The sequence below is a fragment of the Thermobia domestica genome, chromosome 3 (assembly GCF_964235325.1).
Source record: "Thermobia domestica chromosome 3, izTheDome1.hap1.1, whole genome shotgun sequence".
In the NCBI taxonomy this organism is placed as follows: domain Eukaryota; kingdom Metazoa; phylum Arthropoda; class Insecta; order Zygentoma; family Lepismatidae; genus Thermobia; species Thermobia domestica.
Window position 1 is genome coordinate 244,172,082 of NC_137456.1, and position 25,223 is coordinate 244,197,304.

The 25,223-nt window shown below is 34.0% G+C and overlaps 1 protein-coding gene across 2 annotated transcripts in view; it reads left to right on the forward strand.

Moving 5' to 3' along the window:
- Positions 1 to 25,223, forward strand: part of LOC145681001 (lysosomal aspartic protease-like) — a 163,561-nt gene that overhangs the window by 84,492 nt on the left and 53,846 nt on the right. For both annotated transcript variants that reach the window (XM_081752265.1, XM_081752264.1), the window contains exons 5-6: positions 411 to 601; positions 18,660 to 18,788. In XM_081752265.1, coding sequence (XP_081608391.1) covers positions 411 to 601; positions 18,660 to 18,788 — 320 coding nt within the window. The remainder of the gene's footprint in view (positions 1 to 410; positions 602 to 18,659; positions 18,789 to 25,223) is intronic.

A 25,223-nucleotide genomic window follows, 5' to 3' on the forward strand; every position in this document is an offset into this window, starting at 1 on the left:
AGTAAATCCAGAGTCATCCATGTTCTTAAGAAATTTAAACATCACATCGATATAAATCAAATTTTAATTTATTTGTATTTGAATTATTATTTTTAACATAAAGTTCTTATATATACATTATTCTTGTTGAGTGTGATATATTTACTATTTTCTAACATAATTAATACTAATATATTGAAAGCTACTATCAATGAACACTCGGAAAACTCAACTTGTTGATATGAAGGAAATTTTTATATAAGTTTGCAGAAGCTTCATTTTGAGACGATCTTGGATGCAATTTCCAGTCAAACTGTTTATAAACTTTAACTTTTCATTCAAACTTACTGTGTTTGGTTAAAACAATTATATATATATATATATATATATATATATATATATATATATATATGAATGTATATACATTTCAGTTTGGAGGTGTGGAAATAGCGAACCAGGCATTTGCAGAAGCTGTAACTGAGGTGTCATTTTTCAATGACCAACCCTATGACGGCATTTTAGGCTTGAGACCATTCAGTCAATTTGCTCCTAAAACTGTTATAATCAATATGTATGAGCAGAATGTTATTCCAGCTCCAGTTTTCTCATTCTATCTTAACAGGTATGTGTTAGAAATTTCTCACAATTGAATGCGAATTTGTTGCGTATTTCTTGTTCTATATGACACTATGTAATTGTTTTGAGCTTCTTAATTGTATAATTGCATTATTCATGATGAATTTTAATTTTTCTAGTGACATTCTAACATAGAAAATAGATGCCATTTGGTGACTTACGTATGTGTTCTAAGTTGATATGTCAATAGAAGTGTTTCCATGTAAACGTACTAGTGACAGACTGTGCTCAGTGCTTATCGACTCAATTGTCGCATTGTTGACAGCAGTAGATCCATTTTAATCATTGCAGATCAAACAAACCATTTTCGTTTGCACATTGAAACTAGTAAAAATGCGATTTAGCTGTTCACTATAAGTTTGGCCAATTCTGGATTCATAATTACCAATCACAAACCATTTATTCTTCGTAATATTTAAATATACAACCTCTGTAAGAAAAGCTACAGGACAAAGATCGTAAAAATAGAAAATTGCAGTTACCAAGTAATGATCCTAGCACCTATTAAAGTAGTCCCCTTGGCAATATATACACAATTACCAATGTTTCTGGAGGTCTTGGAAGCAAGCAGTAAAGTCTTCAACTACGATACTTGTATGCTTATTTGTCACAGCCCGTTGGATTTCTCCGATATCTTGATGAAGCTTTCCTTTAAGTCGTCTTTTCCCTCGCGGAGAGAACAAAAAACAAAAGGTGAAAGTTCGGGCGAATATGTTGAATGTGGGATAGCAATATCAGAATGTCTGGTCAGATACTCATTAATAGATAAAGCAGTATGAGCTCTTGCATTGTAATGCAGTATGATTCAGTCCTGAGAATGCCACAAATCAGGGCGACGACGTCGAATTGCTTGTCGCAAACGTTTCAAGACTTTGATGTGAAAACTCCGGTTCATTGTTGGACCTGGAGGGACGTATTCATGGAGAACTAATCTTTCACTATCAAAGAATGCGATCAAAATTGTCTTTGTTGTCGAAGGTTGTCGTTTGAATTTTTTCGAGGCTGATGATCCATAACTCCGCCATTCAGCACTTTAACGCTTCGTGTGAGAGTAGTATTAGTATCACCAACTTTCATTCCCTGCAATAATCTTTCACACAAATGTGGGATCACGTTTGGCTGTATCCAATAGTTCAGCAGAAGTTCTTCGTCTTTCCTCTTTGTATTCATCTTTTAGTGAGCAAGGGACAATTTTTGCATTAAGTTTCCGTTTCCCTAAATCTTCGCGTAAAATCTTGACACACATTACAATTCAAATTCTGTTCTTCTGATATCGTGCACACACTTACACGACAGTCTTCTTGCAATAACTACCTTATATGTTCCACGTTTGCACCGGTATGTGCTCTAGACCGGCGACCAGCTCCGAGATCGTCTTGCACAGAATCTCTGCCTTCACGAAATCTTTTGTGCCACAACAAAACAAAACTTCCTGAAAGTGCCTCGCCTGCATATGCTTTAATCATAGCCCAGTTTTCCCTACAGGTTTCCCCGAGCTTAACGCAGAACTTAATGCTCACTCTTTGCTCACAATCAATATCCATTGTCAGCTTAACTAATGGGACCAGAACAAGAACAGTGTGTTGCTAATCATAGCCCTGCCACCTAGTAAGTTTTCACGGAAACATGGCCAAGGTCATGTCAAATGAGAAAACATACAAGATAACAAAAAGAACATTTATTAATTTTTAGTATTTGTTGCGTAATAAACACACATATATAATTATATGTCTCCAGAAATTCTCAGTACTCATTGCTCTGCAACCTGAAGTATTTAGACAAAGAATTAAATCTAAAACTATCAAAACAAAACAAACAGCACGGAAAATTAATGGAAACACGTCGAGTGATCTCGAATGTTTGTAAGCGGTATAGCAGGTTACCAGTTCTGGTAGCAATTACAACAAAACCTATTTTCTTAAAACAGATAAGAAACTATTATAATATGAACAAATTAAATAACAAGAAATATGCAATCGAAATAGCATTCTATTTCACTTTAGTCTGTTGAATAGATCTCAATAGTAGGTAACAGTTAACTTTTGACTTTTTCCCAAGGTTTTTGTTTGACAGAGAACGAAAGAGTATAAAATCCGCATATTAAAGAACAATAAGATAATAGGTTCTTAAATTCAGAAAATAATATATTAAGAGCAACTAATTTCCTCCCTTGGTTATTTCTACGGTTTGCTGCATTTAATTTGAAAAATATTTGATTATATCAAAAGGGTTAGCAAGCAGCAACTCCAGCACTAAATATGTTTTGTTTACTTCAGCTGTTAAATTTGAGCAATACTCCAGCTGTTAACTTTGAAAGATATGAGCGAACTAAAATTTAATTTCCATCACTTTCTTTTCTTCTCAAGACTAGAAAATATGAAATAGGAAACAAGCATAATAGTATTCCAAGGCGACTTAAATCTACCATACAAACAAACACAAACCACTCATTCTTTGCTTTTCTTTTTTCTACTTTTGTCTCAAAACTAGTTTTAAAAAGAATACGAATTTAGTGGTTAGTTTTTGCCAAAAATCTCCTTTAAACCATACTGAAGGTAAATCTTACTCCATTTTTCACTAAGTTAATACAATTTCATTTCACTCTTCTATATTATCAAGTCGCAGCAAAATTTTAACGAACTACACTCGGCGCAATTACCTGAAAAAATCCGGAGCTCGCTGGGCACACTCCAGAGGAGCAATCAGGCACAATAAACGCCATGCAGCAGGAAGTATAAAAACTTCCAGCGATAGATAGCTCAAGGATAACTGGCAAAACGTTTAAAGCTATTTCTCTCATTGTCATTTAATCTGGAGATTTTTTAACTATATTTTTTTAAAAAAATTTTTTATTATTCGACTAAAGGCAACACAAATTTCCCCCCGGAGGGCTAAGGATTTTCCTTTCCATAAACAATAAACAACTAACAGGACAATAATAAAAATATTGTACATGACCAGGGGTGCCCATCCCCCCAAAGCTGATGGCGCACTCCCCCCAAAACTAATAATCTCTTCCCTCCTCAAAACTCAAGTCCTCTAAAAACAATTGCCCAGTGTAGCAGTAGTTTCTATAGTACTAGTAATTGTTATTTTTGTTGTTGTTTTTGTTTCATGTAGTAGTATTATAGAATGCTTATTTGTTTATTATTGACGACATATAATACGTAACAATATTCTGTTACTACTTGATGTATGATGAATGATCATATTTTCTATAGTTTTCTATGTGTGTGAATGTGTGATTACATTTTCCAGGAGCTGCGAAAAACGAACAACTGCCTAGCTGGCTTCACTCTGTACAATACATGGAGCTGAATATATAGAATACTACTGGAGCGACCTCTCACGGGAAGTCTCTATTGTACACAGTGATGCCACTTTTGAGCTGGTTTTCAGTTTACCGCAGACCCTGGAAAATGTAATCGCACAAACAGAAAACTATACAAAATATTATCATTAATTCATTTATTATATATCATGTAGCAATTGAACAGCATTACTTATTAAGTGTCGTAATGGTATACTTAAGAAATAAATAAATGCTCCCAGCAGAAAATGGGTAAGTTACCTACACAAAGCGATAAACTGACCAGCCCATCCTTTCATATAGCAACTTGCGCGGTACTTCATTCATAGAGTTTCTAAGCAGGGGGTAGGGGGATTCATTCTCGAGATTTAAAAAAAATCGCATCGTGTTCCAATGTTATTCTGACGACAGCAAAATTACTTATTCGACAATAGAGTAACATTCTTCCGCAATTTTTTTATTCCCCCCAATTTTTTCTCGATGGCACAACTTGCGCCATTCATCCCTCCTGTGGGCGGCCCTTCTCTCTTAAAACGAACCAACCTTTCCTTTCATACGGCTACTTGCGCGGTACTTCATTCATCGAGTATCGAAGCAAGGGGTACGGGGGTTTACCCGGAAAATTTTGAAAATTAGCTTCTCAAAATCGTGTTTTAATGCTATTCCGACAGTAAAATTACTAGTTCGAAAGTAGAGTAAAATCCCCCCCCAAATTTTTCTCAATAGCGCAGCTTGCGCCATACATCCCCCCTGTGGGCGGCCCTGTACATGACCAATTATCTTCCAAATGATATGGTTATTCCTCTTACAAACTTTCCTTAATCGAAATCCATTACAAGCTGCATTTCGACGTACACAGATGATGATGATGACTAGCTCTAGTACCACTCCTAGTCCCTAACAATCGTGAAGGTTTTCCTACAGGAAAACAAAATTAAGCAAACACAACAAGAATTCAAACATCATTACATACAAAACAATAATCTTATCTACAAAATCGAATCTAGTTAAGGAAGTTTTAAACTGATTTTAAACATTAACAGCTTGAGCGTTGTGAGGAACATTATATGGTTTACAAAATCTTACATGGCGCTTCAACCTAATAGTAGGATTCTCTACATTTTCTAGCCAAACAGTACTCTGGGTAGGTTTACTAAATACAACAAAATTGTCATCCCAAGGAGGTATTATTCTGGGGTTAGTGTTTTTCTACCGACAGTTGCATCATTCTTTTAACTAACACAAGATCACCAATAGGTATATCAACTGGAATATGTTTCTGAGTATAGATTTTCAAACTTCGTTTCCAGGCATTATGAATATTATTACTTATGGTAGCAAACTTCTCTTCTTTATTCTGATCATTATCAAGAATTTCAACATCTAACAACTTTTTCATATCTAACGGATGATAAACTTTTCTCCCCAAATAAATTTCACTCGGCGAAAACCCAGTAGTTTTATTCATGCTAATGTTGATAGTGTACGCGATTTTAGTTAACAATTGGGCCAATTTCCACTGTAATCAACATACGCACGAATCAAGTTCTTCACTGATCTTACGGGCCGTTCAGCCTTATTCTGCGACGGGTTATAAGGGGATAATCTAACATCCTGAATACTATAAGTATACAGAAACTGAGTGAAGAAATCTGATACAAAATAAGAAGTTCCGTCATGTAACACAGAACCTGGAAGCCCATATCTCAGACATTAATCTAACAGTTTATTACAAATTGTTTTAGAATTTAATTGCCCAAAGATTCTAAAAACACACATCTACTAAAAGAGTCGGTTACAATCAAAATATACTCATAACCAGAACTATTAGGCAGTCGGCCAGCTACGTCAATATGCCAAACATAATTAGGATGTTTAACTGTTTTTGTAGAATAATTACCCGTTGGTTTAGTGGTCTTGTCTTTGCATTTCTGACATACATCACAAATATTTACATAATTCTTAATATCAGAATACATTAATGGCCATGTAAAGCGCGAAGAAACCTTATTTATGGTCTTTTTAATTCCCGTGTAACCTCCCGGTCCAAAAAATTATGGGCATACTCAAGAAGTGAGTTTACAAATGAAGAAGGTATGATAGTTCTGAAATCTTGTCCAGATTTACCTTTCGTTTACTTTAATAAGATATTTTGCAATTTATAACCTCTTACCTCTTGTTTATTCTCTAGTTTAGTAATAATTTCCTTCAGCTGAGGGTTTTTTCTTTGATGGTCATCGAAGGAAATACTGAAATCAGGATACTTCCAAAATTTACAAAAGACACATTTACACTTTTACCATGATCTTTATTAAGTTCTACTGTATCTACATCTTTAGTGTAGAATTCTAAATGATTTTCAATACGGCTGAGAAAATCAGCGACACAATTTACTTTCGTCCTGATATGGACTATTCTAAATATTAATCGAGCGAGTTTTTCTAAAAGTGTTCCAAATCGCCGTTGACGTTTATGATTAGTTAAAAGCCAAGACAAACTTTTACTATCGCTGTGCACAAAAAATGAATTAAATAAATAGTACTCAAACCGTTCTAAGCAAAGGGTTAAGGCTTTATGTTCCAATTCCTAAACATTCTTACTACAATCAGTAGGTGGAATAGCTTTCGAGAACATAGCAACAGGTCTTAAATTACCTTGTTCGTCATACTGACTTAGAACTCCTGAAAAATGACGCAAACTACTATCCGAATGGACAATAAAGCTGGAATTCATTTCAGGAACCGTTAAAAGTACGTGTTCACAAAATTCATCTTTTAGTTTTTGAAGTGATATATCATGATACCACTTAAATATTCTCTTAGAGGAACGTAGTTCCTGTAATGGAGCAATTAATTTAGAGTAATTTCGGACAAATTTAGAATAAAAGGCAAAAAATGAACAGATTTTATTAACACCTTTGCGATTTTTTAGGTCTTGGTATATCCTGAATTGCATTAATTCTTTCAGGGTCTATACTCATAGATCCCTTTTCCAATCGGAACTCTAAATACTTAATAGAATTTTGAAATAGAAGAGTTTTCTTCGGGGAAATAGTTATACCCCATTTTCTCAAAAAGGAACCGCGGTGGCTCAGTGGTAGAGCGTTGACCTCTGGTCCTGGGGCCCTGGGTTTCATCACAACCCCCGCCAAGTGAACTTGAGGTGGATAAGCACCGTGTGCATGGGTTTGCTCGGGGTTCTCCCGTTTCCTCCCACTTTCTTCATTCCACCATTTCATTCATTACTCATCATCACCGTCTCCTTTAGCCTAACCGGCATAACCGTGGGACGTAAAACTCGAAGATTTCATTTTATTTCATTTTCATTTTCTCAAACGAGAAAGAACTTCCTCTAATAATTTCTTATGACTCTCTATATCAGAGATAAACAGGAGAATATCATCATAAAATATCTCTAAATTTTTACCAATTAACCCAACAAGTACCATACTTATGAAATTAGTAAATACAAACGGACTATTCAAAAACCCCATAGGACAGACCTTGAATTGATAGATTTTATTTTTTGTCACAAATGCTGAATAAGGCCGACTGTCTTTTGTCAAGGTCAATTGAGAAAAAGATCTGAGATAAATTTTGCTAAATAAATTATGATTAGAAATGCTAGATATAACATTATCCATGTTAGGAGACGGAAAGTTATAACAAATAGCTCGTTTTTTAATTTCTCCGTACGCCACGACCAAACGTCTACCATTATCTGAGTTTTCGACAAGAAAACAGGGAGAAATAAAAGGAGAAAATTGTTCCCTATCTACTATATCATCCTTTTCAAGTTGTTCATTAAATTGTTCTAAATATTTCTAAGTAGGAAGTTGGTATAGTTGTTGCCTAATGGGAGTCTTATCAGTTACTTCTATTTTATATTCAAAATTTTTAACACGACCAATTTTCTGAGTAATTATATCCTTATAATTTTCTAAAAGTTCATTAACATACATCTGTAAGCTAGGATCAAACTGTAAAAGTTCAGAAGAAACCTTATATTTACCTTGCATTTCTTCCCGGTTTATCCATTCAGGATAAAGAACAGAATGATCATAATAAACCTCCAACTCCGGGTCTGGTTCATTAGAAACAACTCTCTTGGACGTGGCTGCAGCAGTTTCCAGAAAACCAGGCTGTTGTAGACCATTACAAGTTGTGGTACTAGGAGAAGACGATGCTTTCAGCGAACCTAGGTTGCGTGGTGGTTGCCTTCCACGATCCTCTCCCCTAGGAGTAAACAGGGAAAGAGCGAGATGTTTCCGTAGACAACTGAGAGGCATCCTGTATAGGAACGCTTAACTTTCTATTTTGCACCCTGTATACGTTGTTAGGTATGTCAATGATGACACAGTATTTGGTGTGAAAACAGTTTCCCAAAAGAATATCAAAGTCATCAGAATCAATAACATAAAATAGTTCAGAAAACTGCTGACGCCCCATTCGAAAATAAATACGCACTCTCTGGTTAACGAAAATTTGCGTGTTTCCAAGCCCTGAGGTTTGTAAATTCACATTCTTCACTTTCAACATATTGCGTAAATGTTGAAAATAATGCTGACTAATATAATTACTACTACCGGTATCTATTAAGCAAGGTACAGCTTTTCCTTTAATATAAATCAATACAGAAATTAAATTCTTTATCAATTTTCCATGGGATAGAGACATACTGCTTTCAGTAGAATCCCCAATTTTCTTTTCGTTTACATTAAACAGTGGTTGGGATTGAGCACCATGTACTCTATTAAAACTGTCTGAATTATAATCAGAATTCGTAAATTTTCTCGAATTTCCAAATGAAGAACTTATTTTTGTGCCTTGAATAGTTAACATTCATTTTAATCCAATGGCTGTATCTCCTATATAACCTAAATATTGATCGCAAGGTTCATTAACATAACATTTTTTTTGGTAACTGAACTATTTGACTTCGCATGCTACGAGCATTTAACATATCGGAAGGTTTCTGGGATGGTACCTGGTCTCTTTTGTCCCTATTGTTTGGTTCCTTAACCTATAATAATCTGCTTTATACCGAAATAAGGCATCATATCTAGCAGCTAAAGTCAATAAATTTTCAAAAGTAGTAGGAAGTCAATGTTCCACTAAAAATTTATTCGTTTGAGGAGTAACTATATTCACAATAAGACTACAAATAGTATTTTCATCAAAATTCATATCAAGGACATTAATTATAGAAAATTTAGAATCAATAAAGTCATAAAGTGTCTCTTCTTCACTCATAGTAGTGTAGAGATAAAGTTTCGTGTACTGAGTTCCAGCTATAGTAGGGATGAAACGCAACATTATTCTTCTACAAATTGTCTCCCATGAGAGGGAACTTCCAACCAGAGATCGTACCATCTCCTGAATTTCCCCTTTCGTACGATAAATACAGGTGATAAGTACCAAATCCAACGTTAAATCCGGTCCCCTGAGAAAACTGTCTAATTGTATCAAAAATTTAATGGTTAACTCCATATTCGAACCATCAATTACGGGTAGATTATTTATTTCTTCCATTAGGACCTTATACATACCCTCGGAGGCATGCTTCGAAAACTTGAATCGGAAATTATGGGTTAGTGGAGGTACATTTATTGTTCTACCACCCCCTCGTATATTCGGAGCTCCGCTCATTATTCGCTATTAGGAGAGGCACACTCATTATTCGTTCTTCTACTAGCTTCCTTTCCAAATAAAGGATTCTCATAATAATATCCCAAAACTTCATCGCCACTCGAGCTAGACTGATCATTTTCATATACAAAACCAGCCCTCCTATCATTAAACTGAGCCATTATACGTAATTTTTAAAACCATTTAACGGGGAAGAAAGAATTACACAAGTACATATAAACATTTACTATTATAGGGAATTTTATAACTCACTGTCTTCTGTCATTAACTACAGTCTATTCTCCTCCAACATTATCATGCTATTCCTATAACTGAGCATATTACGTAATTAGCAACCTGCTAAATCGTTGCAATAGGTACATTAACATTGAAAATTTTCCCTCTTGATTATTTCTTTTTGTAATATAGTACCAAATTGCAAGAAACAAAAGGGATTGTTCCAGGTAATCTTTATTAATTATATATGTCTTGCGTAATAAGCACACATATATAATTATATGCCTCCAGAAATTCTCAGTACTCGTTGCTCTGCAACTTGAAGTATTTAGACTTAAGGAATTAAATCTAAAACTATCAAAACAAAACAAACAGTACGGCAAATTAATGGAAACACGTTGAGTGAGCTCGGATGTTTGTAAGCGGTATAGCAGTTTACCAGTTATAGTAGCAATTACAACAAAACCTATTTTCTTAAAACAGATAACAAACTTTATTATAATATGAACTAATTGAACAACAAGAAATATATATGAAATTGAAATAGCATTCGACTTCACTTAAGTCTGTTAAATAGATCTTAATAGTAGGTAACAATTAGCTTTTGGCTTCCCCCCCCCCAAGGTTTTGTTTGACAGAGAACGAAAGTATAAAATCCCCAGACTAAAGAACAATAACATAATAGGTTCTTAAACTCACAAAATAATATATTTAAAGCAACTAATTTTCTTCCTTGATTATTTCTACGGTTTGTTGCATTTAATTTAGTAGTTGAAAAATATTTGATTATGTCAAAAGGGTTAGCAAGTAGCAACTCCAGCACTAAATTGCTGTTAAATTTGAAAGACATTGAGCTAACTAAAATTTAATTTCCTTTACTTTCTTTTTTTTAAGACTAAATAATATGAAATAGGAAACGTAAGTATAATAGTATTATAAAGTGACTTAAGTCCAACATAAAAACCAACACAAACCACTCATTCTTTGCTTTCCTTGTTTTTCTTTTTTTGTCTCAAAACTAGTTTTAAAAAGAATACGAATTTAGTGGTTAGGTTTTGCCAAATATCTCCTTTAAACCATACTGAAGGTAAATCTCACTCCATTTTTCACTAACTTAATACAATTTCATTTCACTCTTCCATATTATCAAGTCGCAGCAAAACCTTAACAAACTACACTCAGCGCAATTACCTGGAACTTTTCTGACAAAGATTTTTAATCAAGACTTCATTGAAAAAGTATGGATTGAATCAAAGCATAGCTTGGTTGTTTTTTAACTGAGCTGCTACGAATTATATTTACATTGCCACATCGCGATAGCTATTTTACTTTATAATTCTTGCCTACGCCTTATGATTTCACAGTGAATTGGGGTTCCGGAAACTCTCATCTTTCCATAGTGAAATTAATATGTAGTTAATTAGTGCATGATTAGTTTCGGGTGTACATATTGTATTTATTACTTGGGCTATGGCTTGTATTCATTTTCAGTGTTCTGGTATCAATAATACTATCAAAATATAATCATTACGGAAAGAATTTAAAGTGAATAAATTAATTAAAGAAATTGTTAATATCACATCACGGAGAGAGCAAAATGTATTGTAAAAAGTTTAAATTTGAAAGTGTTTGATTAGAGGATATGAGAAGACCTATTTCACTTTAATTTAAGTAAACACGCTCAAGTTGGGCAATGATTGACATGCTTTATTGCTAAGTAAGAATACCTACATACTTAGTTATAATCTTAGGTAAATTTAGTTATTGTAACCGGTTTTGTGTCTTATTTAGATACTTTCTGAAGGAAACTGTTGGCAACATTCGTTAGCCAATTTACTTTGAAGTTAGATTAGAAATGTGATGGACGCGAGTTTGTTGCAGGGGGTAACACTAAGTTGTATCTTAGGGTATGAAACATCCCTAATTAGTCATGAAATATGTACAGCAAGCATATGGTGACGCGGAGTTATCGAGAAACTATGTCTTTGAATTGCTTAAATGTTTTGGTGGATCATAGAGGTTCAATAAACAAAGAAAATAAAGTTATTATGCTCATGACATCAGAATAGCGGTGTGTTCCACGAAATTTTACTCAAAAATGAGCGAACTGGAAATGGTGTTAAATTATTTTTTCACATACTGACAGAGGAATAGTAAGAACCTAGACGGACACTTGCTGTTGAACTTTTGAAAAAAGGTCAAAATTGAACCCACGTTTGTATTAAATATTACTGGAGAGATGAAAGCTCGTACCACCAATGTGGCCTTCAAATAAAGCACCAAAGATATGAATGGTGCTTCATTGGTTCACCCATCCCAAAAATGTGAAAATGCATTTGAAAGTAAACTAGACAACTTGTCTTCTAATTCTCATTACCACTATTACGTCTTGTTTCATAATATCATCACTACTTTATTTGTACCGTTTATTTCGATATTTATTGTGTTTAAAATAATCACGTCACTGCTATTAAACATTATTATATGATGATTGTAATTGTCCATAGAGTCGAATAGCTTTAGTCATTGATTCAATATTGACAAAATAAATCTTAAATATCATATACAGAGAGATCTGATTGAAAGCAATTATTTAGACTGAGTAAGAAATATATTCTCCAACATCAGATTTCATGAAAAAGACTACTTAATTTAATGGTAAATAGGTTCAGATAGGGAATAATCCATTGGGACTAAAATATTTAGCATGACATGGCAATAGTAGTGAATCATCCTACAGTACAATATCCCGCCACCTTCTCAAAATTTATATATCTTAATATACGATTAAATGTTATTTTCTCCACTGGTTTACAATAACACTTAAACTAAGACAAGTTATGGAGATTAATATCTTGTTCAATTAATTCGACGAATTTTGAGAAGATACAATTCTAACAACAATTACCAGGGTATAATTTCTTTTCCCTTTTGAATTATATTAATCAATACTCTGAACATCTCAGACATATGTCGTAGATTCTTTATCTGAAGCTATGTAATACCATAAGTCACACATAGCATAATATAAACGAATAAACATTAACATATGAAGCACATAAACGAATTAAGTACAACCTTATGAACAAGAATGAACATAAGCTATGTGAGAAGGGAATAATTAATGGTAAAATATAATGACCATTAAGGGTCATGGTATTAAAAAGAAGTTATTTTCAATTTTCATTCTCATCAGTGGTCTTAGAGCTTCAGTAATATAGTCCGATTTACCGTTATCTGCTTCACCTCTTGTTTTCTCTTCTTGTGAATTGGTTCTTTGCCTTTATCCGCGTTTAATCGGAAATTCCTCTTATTTATTTTATAATGTATCTTTTTAAAAATATTACTTCTTTTCCTTCTTGTACGCTTCTACTTCCTTTCTTCTTTAACCTAGATCTCCTCGGGTGGAATTCTGCTGTTGGATTTCATTTATTTCGTCTTTTATTCTTTTACAGTGCTCTAAGAAACAACCAATGCCATTTCTTTTTAATTTATTTCTAGTATATTCCCATTTTTCTTCTTTATAACTTCTTGGGTTTCCTTTATCTCTTTTTATCTTCTTTGAAACTCTTTGTTTTCTTCTTTTTGTTTATACTATATCTCTCTGCTTTTGTTTTTTCTTGTTTTACCTTAAGTGCTTTTCGTTTTACTGTGTGCCTTTTCCAATGCATTATTGTGTTCATCTCCTTCTTTTTCTTCGTGTCCTATTTAGGTACATAGTTCTCTTCATCTTATTGGTAATTTATTTTCTTAATCCATTTGTCATAGTTTCCTTTTGGATTTAATCCTCAATTTTTGCTCTACAATTCATACTTTCTTGTAATTCAAATTTCTTTTGACTTCTTTAGATATCCCCATCTGATAATCTACCTCACATTCTCATTTTGTTTTATAATGGTGTATCCATCTTATTATTTTATAATTTGATTTCATTCTCATCATTTTCTGACATTTTCTTCCTCTTAGAATTTTGTGTCGATTTTTTTCAAATCAACGTCGGTGTCTACTTCTAGTTTTATATTTGGTTTCATCATTCGTCTGTTGAAATTCCATTTTTCCTTTGCAATTGCATTATTGAGATTTTCCTAATCAGACTCATTTCTTCTCTTTCGTTTATCATCTTCCCAGCTCTAAAATTTTGATTTCCCATTACGTTGCCATTCTCACTGTACGTTCCTTTATGATTATGGACAACTTCTGTACAAAAAATCTTATCTTCCTGAAAAACGCATTAACTTTTTTGGGCTACTGTAAAATTTTGATCCGGTTTTGGTACAGAAGTTCAATTTACCAAAGATGGCCAAAGTTTGTGCGCTCAGCTGCTCACGACAATCTCTTCTTCCACCAACGGTTATCTTCGATGTGGTGGTCACAAGCCTGGACTATCTCTCTGCAACGCAATTTCCACTGAAGCAGTGGTATATGAGGGGAATTGACCACACCGCTTGACAAGCTTTCTAGAGCCCCATCTGATGACTTCATAGTTATGGACGAGAATTGTATAACAGTCACATCAGTCTCCGAGGTCATACGCGATAATACGCGACATACTTTCCCGATGTCCCTGCCATACAACTGTGAGATGTGCGTTGTGTATAAGGGTTCCATGATGTTAGTTTGAGGGAAGGCTGCATTCACCTTGGCCTTCGAATCCACACGATGCATTGGCATTGGCAGAGAAACCTGGCACCACCATGAAACCTTTCGAAAACTTCTCGCGACATTCACGGACGAACTCGTCACGGTCCTTCGCATCATGTGATGAATTAAAAATAGCCCTGGGCTTATTGGTGTCATCAAGGTAGATCCAGGGTTCATCTAGTGTGACAACCCATTGTCATTTGTCACCTGTGAAGTACTGTTCGTACAACTTTCTTGCGTTTGTGAATCTCTCTTGAATATGCCTTGGTGATAACTTATGCCCTATCGCCTTACGACAATTTTTTAAAGTCCCAAATTATCCTTTATGACACGACAAACTGTGATATGTGATATTCTGCACGAGGTGGAAAGATTGCTCTGGCTAGGTGGGTTCTCCTTTACAACTGATACCCTGATGTTTCTCACAACGTGTGGTGTCGTGGCTGGACCTGTCCGTTTCCTTTTCACTCTCACGACTTATCTTCACATTTAGAACCGGTGGGTTTACAGCGCTGGCCTACGCTTTCTACTGTACGCCTGTTGATATTGTTGCCCTTTGCCGCACATATTTTCACAATCACTGAAGCATTGAATTGTGCATTACAATAAGGTGTCACTTTAACATACATAATAGTTGTTCACCACAACAACTTCCACACAGTGTTGTACATGATTCACTACTAAATTCACGGGCTACTGAATTTTGGTTTCTTCTCCTACGCTGTGTTCGTCATCAGCTCTGTAAAATTGGCCACCTTAGGTGAATTGAACTTCTGTATTTCTTCCGAAGCAGTCTTTTTATTTTTGTTCTTACTCTCCACATTCTTAACAGTTTCGACTTCCGATTGTGTAAATCGGATTTTGCTTTCTTCATTTAAGCTTTTCCTTTTTCTTTTATATTCACAATATAATCATTCAGCTCATTATAATGTTTCCTTGTTTCAATTCAGTTTGGATTCACCTAGATAAAATCATGACTGATCACTGATTCGACTTGGACGGATATCCAATGATTAATATCATGGTCCAAACCTTTTTCCTACAATGACAGAAAATGTATCATAATGATTGGTATACTAATGCCACAGTATACATGCCAGTACTACCACTACAACAATATAATTCTATGCCATCAATTGTTCTTACTAAGGGTGTCAAACTGGTTATAATTACAAAGAACAGTCAATTATCAAGTACTTCGAATCACGTAAGCATACGCTACTGAAATTGAAATAAGGCATACTTATCAAGGAATCTTAACCATCTCTTTTATTCAGTGCCGATTTACTTTAATTTAAAATGAGTAACGTTCAGTTTAACATGATGAAAAGTCAACATTAATTTTGCATTTTTTTTAAAAATATTATTCTTCATGGCAAAAGATAAAATAGATATGAAAGTTAGTTTTAAGATCCGCCATTTTTGAAAAGCGAAAAGAAACAAATCACTACAACTTATTTTTATATAGATTTATCGTTTGAAAGTTTTTTTTTCACATCGCTGCATCTTTATTTTGAATACTAGTTACAAAAATACTTTCAAATTGAACTTCTCCAGAATACGTGTACTACAGGAGGTGCAATGTAAGAAAAACTAAATTAGCACGTTAGCCGCCAAGCCAAATTTTGGGGGTATTTTGGACCACACTATTTGTGCATCAGAATTATGCACATGGCGGCCAACGTGTTAGAATATACTTTATGTTTTTCTTTGAGGAAATGATTGTTCTAACGATGCAGCTATTAAAAGAGAAGAGAGAAAATTGCCGTATGCTCAGAAAACATAACTTAAAGTTTTTTTTCTGCTCTATTATTTTCTGATATATCGTAACTTTAATTTGCATTAAGTATATAATACTGATATTGCAAGCAAGTGTAATTATATTGTTTCTAGACATTTCAATCCGTGTGGAAACAAAGACCAAATTTCCTCTCTACATTCAATGAAGAAATAGTTATGATAAAAATATATTACCAGAAAATGGTAGAATGGTTTCCTTGCATCCAGATGCGCTGGTAGGTTCTTGAAAAATTACCCGATGTTTTTGGCTCCAAGGAAATACACTGGATAAGGACATGTCATGGGGTCACTCAAATTGGCGATAGAATAATTAACAAAACAACTGAAACATATTGTAAGTCAGGGCACAAAATTTCAAAGTCAGACGCACTCGTCAATGCAAAAATGATGATCGCCAGTATTTCTCATGTATAAATTGTAAGAGGTCTTCCCTACTCCACGGCCTTTAGTTCGACAAAGAAAGAGACTGCATCAGGGCATAAAGTTTCAGAACCAGTCAATTAGATTCAGGGTGATCAGTTTTGAATTGGACAATTCATATACATGTTAAAAAATAGCTTACCCTAAGACTTCATGTTTGTGTAACGCTCTCTCTTTCTGCACTGAAGTACTAGTTGTCGATTGCAGTTTTGCGGATCAAAGTCCTTAAATGGAGGGCCGTTGATGAAAATTGTAAGCAAATCATCCAGTGTGTCAGTCTTCACTGAACCTCTGTAGGCAGTCTTAACTCTGTTGAGACTGCTGAAGCCTCTCGCTCGAGAAACAGTACGCACATGTAAAAGTTCACAAAATGTTAGAATTGTATGTAAATGTGAGAATCTCGTAAGGAAGTTTCAACTCTAAATCTTTTTCAATGTCTGATTCAACGTCAAATAGGAAAACAAAACTTTTGAAGACTTCACATTCCGTGTTTTCTTTCAATCAGTGACAATTATTTTCCTGCCAAACAGAAACTGCGCAACCCTATAAGTTTAGGCAGAAACCATCCCTACTGAACACTGGTCGCCAGCTCTAAATTTCTAGTCTCCAATGGCGACCGGAAATGTTCCGCCCTGTCGTAAGTAATTGTAATGTACTTGTTATGATATTGACATATTCCTTGTTTCTTAATCTTATTAAAAATATTTTCCTTGTTTTATATTATAAATCATATGTCAAATTTGCGACTTCTAAATAATCGTGTTTTTGTGTACAGTTTGTATACAATAGTTACCGAATACTTTCCTACTCTGGCAGGTAGGTACAAAAAGGCAGGTGTCAGTTTGTACATATGACGTCTGTTTGTCTAGAGTATCATATCCAACTCTCTCACTAAAATCAGCCGTAGCAGGCGATGATCGTTATCGAAGGCCGACTAAAAACAGGTTTTTCCACTATGTTCCTCACGTTTTCTGTAGGCCTTAAGTCCAGATATCTACCAGGGAGGAGTACAAAGATACTCAATACATACGGAGTTGAACACAATAGGAACCCTTGGCGAGATAGGTAATACTGTTGTTTTACTGGAAGATGTGGTCAGCAAATTGTTCAGATAGGAACTTCAGTTAGAATTGACGATTCATCAAGAGTGTAGATGCACTACTCTTATTCCTTTAAATAAAGATTAGAGGCGAGCGGGACATATAGATTGCTACACTCCTCCAATACGAAAATGTGAAGTTTGTTTGGTGTATAATGTGTTCAAACATTGTTGAACTTTAACCGATACATGTTAACCGATACTCCTGAGACAGATAGAAATGACTCTCATGAATAAATACTGGCCTCCGTTTGCCTTTCTCGGTTGCTGTCTCTCTCTGCATTATCAAAAACTCACATACCAGGAAGTACCAGTGGTAATCTGCACGAGGAACACAGATAGTCTTTTAATCAGTGTTTTTGCGGTTGCACATGGGTTTTTATAGCGCTAATGGTCGAGATCCTGTAAATTACGACAATCTGCATAATATTTCTGTGCAAGAGCTCCTAGTGCATTGCAGGGTCACTGCGGGGCATATCTGTTGTAGAAATCTGCTTTCCATCTTGTCAATCACTGACACTTAACACCCACCACGCAACGATAATTCTGCGGAACCATCAATCGCCTTCTTACATCATTGCTATACGGCCACACTTGAGACCACTTAATTACAGAATAAGCGTTCGCTGGCCTCAGAAGTATTATTAGAAGTTTGTTTCTTATGTAATTAAAAGTTTGTTATCATTAAAGTGCACACTCGCCAGCAAGCGCGAATAAGCAAATTTGAGTATTTTTTGTTTTAATTAACTACACTTATAGGAGTTCGTTTATTCAGAAGTTGTTGCTGAAGAAACGAATAGAATAAGCATGTTTCTTATATGGTAGTTGATTGGAAATGATACATATTGAAATGGATTATTGATTGCAGAAGAGAAATTCTGTTATCTGTAATATTTAAACGCTTTTATAGAGATCCAGATGCTGCTGTTGGTGGAGAGATCTCGTTTGGGGGCTCCAATCCCGATCACTACATAGGAGACTTTACCTACGTGCCCTTCGAAATATCATATGAGCCTTACTTTGGATTTAAGATGGACAAGTAAGTATTGTTTATATATTTGTCTATATTGTGCAAATAAATCTTCAATAGCACGAAGGGTAAAGCGCCAATCAAGATTCAAGATCCAGAGTAAGTGCAATAGCCGAAAGGGACTAAATGGAGCTCAATGAACTATCAATAACGTTGGATAGTTACTAACGAGCAAAGATAACGTAAATTATTATACAAAAGAATAAGTTATTGCTCCCAAGCGCTCGACCTACTGTACATTATAAGTTAAAACCTTACTTATTAAATGCTCTAATTATAGTTTAACAAATTCGTTTTTAATTTTATGAGTTTTCCCACCGATTATTACAAAATTTGTACCACCGATTATTTTTATGGAATCAATAAGAACTTTCTTATACGTAATAATTCGGTAGGCAATGACATCAACTAGCATCATTTAGGCGAGTGATAACGCAATTAGCGACCTTCATTAGCGTCATTGTTTACTATTAGAAGTATGCTGAGACGATTCTTGTTTATTACTCGTATAAGGATACAATCAAGAAACAGCCTGTGTTGAAAATTAGTAAATTCTATATTGAACATGGGTTAATAAAGCAACTAATTATGTTTTTTATAAACCGTTACTAGTTTTTGTTCTAATTTGTATCGCGATCCAAAAAAGCTGAATTATGTTATCAACCTCTGTAACTCTTGAGAGTATTATCAAGGTATTATCAAAAGGTTGTTATTATGAGTTTCATTCTTCATAAAAACAAACACAATATCGTCATTATGGTTAAACTTACCAATCAAGTTATTGAGAATATTCACGTATTTCCCATTGATTTGAAATCATTAACATAAAACTTGTTTGGACAAAATAATGGCCTAAGTATTGATCCAAATAATTACGTTATTACTTTTTTTTTTTGCAATTTCACATGTACTCAAAAGCCACATTTTTTGTAAAAGTTGACGTTACTTAGTTACACTTGATAACTATTTATTTTACTTATGTGTTCATTTTGGCTATCTTCTGTCTGAAATCCTAATTATTTCATTTGCAAAACAATGTAAAGTCGAAACTGAAGCAGACATGAACTATCTCGGGTATAAAATAATTTACGTACTATAACTTACTCTATCAAAATTTGATTGCTGTTGACTTACCTATAAGAGATAACAAGAATTGATTCCTTCTCGGGTCGATCCCTCTATTGCATATCGAAAGTGGTATAATCTACCATTTCAGGTATGAAAATACAACATACAGGAGAAAGAAACAAGTTGCATGACATTTTTTCTTCAAATAGATTTGAATTTCCAAGAGTAATATCCGTTTTATAAATTTATTGAAACCAGGAGTGGCAATTTACTCAATTTCGATTTTAGTATTAAGTCTCCCTAAGGCAAGATAGATTAAATATAGCGAGAAAGATTTTAACTTCTTTTTTTTTTCAGGTATATTCAAAGTAACAAAAATTGATTCCACTTCCCTGCATTATTATCGTTCCATTATCAATTCACAGAGACCGAACAGTTTCGAATTTGAATTAGTGTTTCTAGTGTAGATTCCGTTACCACATTAAACACTCTATTGAAACCAGAAGTAATAGATATGACAGCTGTTTGTTTAAATATTGGATTTTATTGAGAATAACTGGCAAGTGATAGGTAGAAATGGCTTTTAATATGGATATCACGTTGGAAGTGTGGGTTAAATTTAGTGTTGCCCAGGAGATGAAACGAACATTCTCTCAATTATCGTAAGTTTTCACCCCGCCTTATCTATATACTTGAATTGCATTCACCATCTTGCCTCTTTCTCTAAAGTTTATGTATTATTTGTAACAAAAAAGAATATAATTTTTCTGCGGTTTATCATCCACTGCTCTTTGTAGTAATATAAAGTATAATTAAATCAATTCACATATCCTATACGTTATCATCTAATTGATCTTATTAAAACATTTAAATTGGTAAATCTTGGTAAAATAGTAATAGTAATATATTACCTTTACTAATACAATTTACACAACGCGTACTACAAATACGGTAAGAAACAAGAACAACAAAACTGTTATATTCGAACAGATCCACACAACAGAAATAAAAATGTTCTTTCAATATTTAAGTTTTATTACACAAATGAGTGGGTGAATGAGTGGTATATTAGTTAGCGTTCTGATTTTTTCTGCTTCCATTCCACGTTCGAGTCTTCATTAAGGTCAGAACATTTCTTTTTTTCTTAACAAAAATTAACAATGAATTGCAGTATTACAGTTATATTTTTTATTGCTAATATAAATGTATACGGAAAGAAGTTAGAAAAATCAAGAGCAAATTCATCCCAGATTTTTCTTTCACCAATAAAATATATAAATAAGCTTAGAATTGAAACTAAATATAACTGAACGAACTTCTTCAATTTGACTCAATCAGCACTCGTGTGTCTCTCAATCATCAACTTGCCTGTCTGTTACATGATAACTTTGATAAACTTTATTCGATCTCAATAAAACTTCTTATATGCCCACCTCTATTCTTTCGAAATAATTCTATAGTTTGAGATTGCATTGGCAGTATCAAAACTAAAAGAGTAAAAAGGAATAAGGAATTTTCGGGACACATGAAAACTCTCTCTCTTTCCCTTAGAACAGGCATTTAAATAAAAATGAGATGACAGAACCTTAGTTCAATATATGTATTATCTGTCACAATAAAAAATAGAGCTTTTCGTTTGTAGGATAGTATATTTTATTCCTTGTAGTAATGGAATACTCAGGAAAATAAGTAGCTTAAGCATTTGATTGACCTTATTACAATTTTTAAACCTGTGAATCTGTAAGAACAACATACAGTATATATTGTTTGCAATTGTAGTTTGCGCGAGACATAACACAATAGTATAACAACCAAATAAAAAAATGAATAGTTATGTTCGCCAGGATAGAAATGTATAATTTACGTGAATGTTTAAATTTTATTGCAGGAGTGCAGCAAGTAAATATTTGGCATATTGAGTATCGTTTTACCTAAGTCTCCTGGTTCATGTTTGAATCTTTACCAAGCACCTTTATTTTCTTTTTGTATAATATTACAGGTTTAGATCTGAGTTCGACTTATTCACTTTTTCTTCCTTTTTTCCTAATATAATAGTATGAGATCACAAGTATTGTTCTAAATCAAAAGTAATCGTGTTCTAGATTTTTCTCCCATTTACAAATTAGAAAAATAAGCTTTCATCCGAAACTAAATATACACATAATTGAAAACAATGTTACAAGTTTCTACCATTTGACTCAACCAGTATTTGTGTCTCTGTTTGTTTGTCAGTCTGTTTCACTGTAATTCTTGCAAAACTTATTGGATTTTAATGAAAATTGATATTTACATTTCTCCAATCTTTCAGAACAACCTTGTTGCTCAATGTTGCAAGGATCTACCCAGTGTTCCAAATGTTGCTAATTTTCAAATATAGAAATCCATTTTCTCGTACGGACTGTGTAGGACTTAGTTGGTATTCGATAAAAATATTGTGCATACTTTCGTTGAGGTAGCCTAATAATCTCCAATGGTTGCAGTTGAACCCGGTCAACGATAATTAGTAAGAGAAGATAAATTCCTCTAATTTCCAAGTTTTATGATTGAAAAACTATGATAAGGAAGTTATTTTCTTAAACAACTTTCATAGAAATGATTTGCTTTTGTTGCAATGTGGTGCATCATTTCTTTAAGGCTTCCTATTACCAGGGCCGTGCTGGGATACTCATGAGGGCGGTGGACAAGTGTACTAAAAGGGCGCCCATACAAACGGGAATATATATATATATATATATATATATATATATATATATATATATATATATATATATATTTTAAATATATATATATATATATTGAAAGAAAGTGTGGATGCCTTTCTATATAAAAATCACCACCAAATTTGTTTTAGTATTAACGTAAATAGCTAATTTGTGGAAACCTTGAATCGAAATTCTCTTTACTAGAGAAAAAAAAATAATTCCTCTAATAACATTTCTGTCAAATAAAAAAAAAGAAGCTAAATGTATCAACAATTTAATATGGCCTATGGACACAGGAGGTTCAGTGCCGCGTTTACAAAAGCTCTCCATTGATTTCTGTCCTTAGCCTAATGGACACAGTTTCTACTTTATATTTCAATCTCTGTGAGAACCATTTTAATGTTGTCCTCCCATCTGCGCATCGGTCTTCCTAATTTTCGTTTTCCTCTTTGGATTTCCATTTACAACTTTGAAAGCGTTCCTAATTTCTTCCATTCTGGCTACATAACCTGTCCATTTTAGCCTCCTAGACTTGATGACCCTAACAATGTTTTTGCAAACGATTTAAAATTGTGCAGTTCATCGTTATGGAGTTTCCGCCATTCCCCATTCCCGTTCTTCTTGGAGTTCGAATATTGGTTTAATAATCATGTTATCAAATAGTTTCAGTCTGCAATTTTCCGTCAGAGTCAGTGACCATGTTTCGCAACCATACAGCACAACAGACATGATTATCGTTTTATATTTTAAGCTACAAATTTCTCAACAGAATTCGCGACAACAAAAGATTTTTAACTGAATAATAACACGAAATCCCTGCTTTCAGTTGACATCAAATATTTTAGTGATTATGGGTTTTGTCTGTTAATAATGATTCTAGATATTTGAAAGTATCCACTTTGTCGAAAGAAAATAATATTTGGTATTTTAACGCATCCATAAAATGCAGTATTACAATCCCGACAAACTTCCATTTATTTAGTTTTCTCTGCATTTACTTTTAAGACCATATCTCTGCAAGCGTTCAGTAAGATTTCTGAATTCCTTTCTATTGTTCTATCATCCCTTATTAAATTTACATCATAACCTAGGACCTGATTCCTGTATTTGATTTTCCTTATGTTTTCCAGAACAAAGTTAAATAATAATAGCGACAACGCGTCTCCTTCTTTCAGGCCATTCTCAACGTGAAAGCTCGTGAACAAGAATTTCTCTACTTGAACCTTACTTTGGGATTCATTTAAACATATCTTAATTAATCTACCTTTTTCGGTATTGGAAATTCTGTAAGCATATTGCACAATGTTTCCCTCCTATTCTAGTCTAAAGTCAATAACTGATGTGCCAAAATATTGTATTCCTATTTCGTTTTCAAGTATTAGTTGAATAGTAAATATCTGGTCGATAGTTGATCGATTTTACCTAAATCCGCTCTGATAATCTCCAATAATTTCATCCGCGTATGGTGTCATCTTGCTAATAGAATGTTTAAGAGAGTGTATTGGATCTTGACAGAAGAGAAATGTCTCAATAATTATTAAATATGCTTTGTTGCTTTTCTTCTGAACTGGGACAATGATTGATTCTTTCCACTCTTGTGGTAATTCCTCCTTGTTCCAGATAAGGAGAATGAGTTTGTGTATCTTGCTCTACAATTTTTCCCTCCAGCTAAAATTGTCAACCAAAGTTTCGTCTACACCCGGAGATGTGTGTTTCTTTAATTTTTTAATAGCGATTTCTATTTTTGTCTGGTTAGGCTCTGGTATATACGGTTATGCTGTATGCATTTCACTTTCTCCACGCATATTAGTTTTTGGCTACGTGTTAAACAAACCGTTAAGGAAATCTTTCCATCTATTTAAGATGCTATCCTGATCAGTGAGAACTATTCCTTTAGCTTTGTTTAATATATAAGCACGAAATTAATAGCCTTTCTTAAGTCTGTTAATGCATTTATACATGCCCGAATCTTTTTATTTTTACTATTATCTTTAAGTTAATTCATTTTAACTTTCAAAAATTGCGGTTGTTTGTTCTAAAAGTTTTGGAAGTTTTCCGCCAGATGACAGTGAAATTTTATGTAGTTATTTCGTTCGGATTTTTTAGCCAATGCTGTTCCTTCTGTTTTCTCTTTTCTGCTACTTTACTGCATTTCTGGTTGAACCATGCTTTGTCCCTACGTATTTCTGCCTGTCCCAGTATTTCTTTTGTGGAAATCTTCATGTTATATCTAATTTCAACCAAGTATCTGAACACTTGTCCATTTCAAACCTTCTAAAACGGAGAATCTGTTCCACATTTCAATCTGGCTCCCCTCTCATCTGACTCTCCTCTAATTTCTTTAAATTAAACCGCTCCGTTTTCAGATATTGAATATTTCCTTTATTCAACGATAGTCTCTCTCTTATTATCATAATCATATCCTCTGGTCAACCGAACATCAGTTGTGCTAGACTGTTTTCTTCTATCTATTAAAACGTGATCGATTTGATTATGTGTTTTTCCGTCTGGTGAGGTCCAAGTATATTTATGAACGTCGCGATGTGGGAATTTTGTAATCATCACGATAAGGTTTCTGGCTTTGTAAAGTTCACAATTGTAACGCCGTTGTCACAACTTCCTTATGCAGACATTTATTCCCTATAATCGGTTTGAAAATACCCTCTCGTCCTAC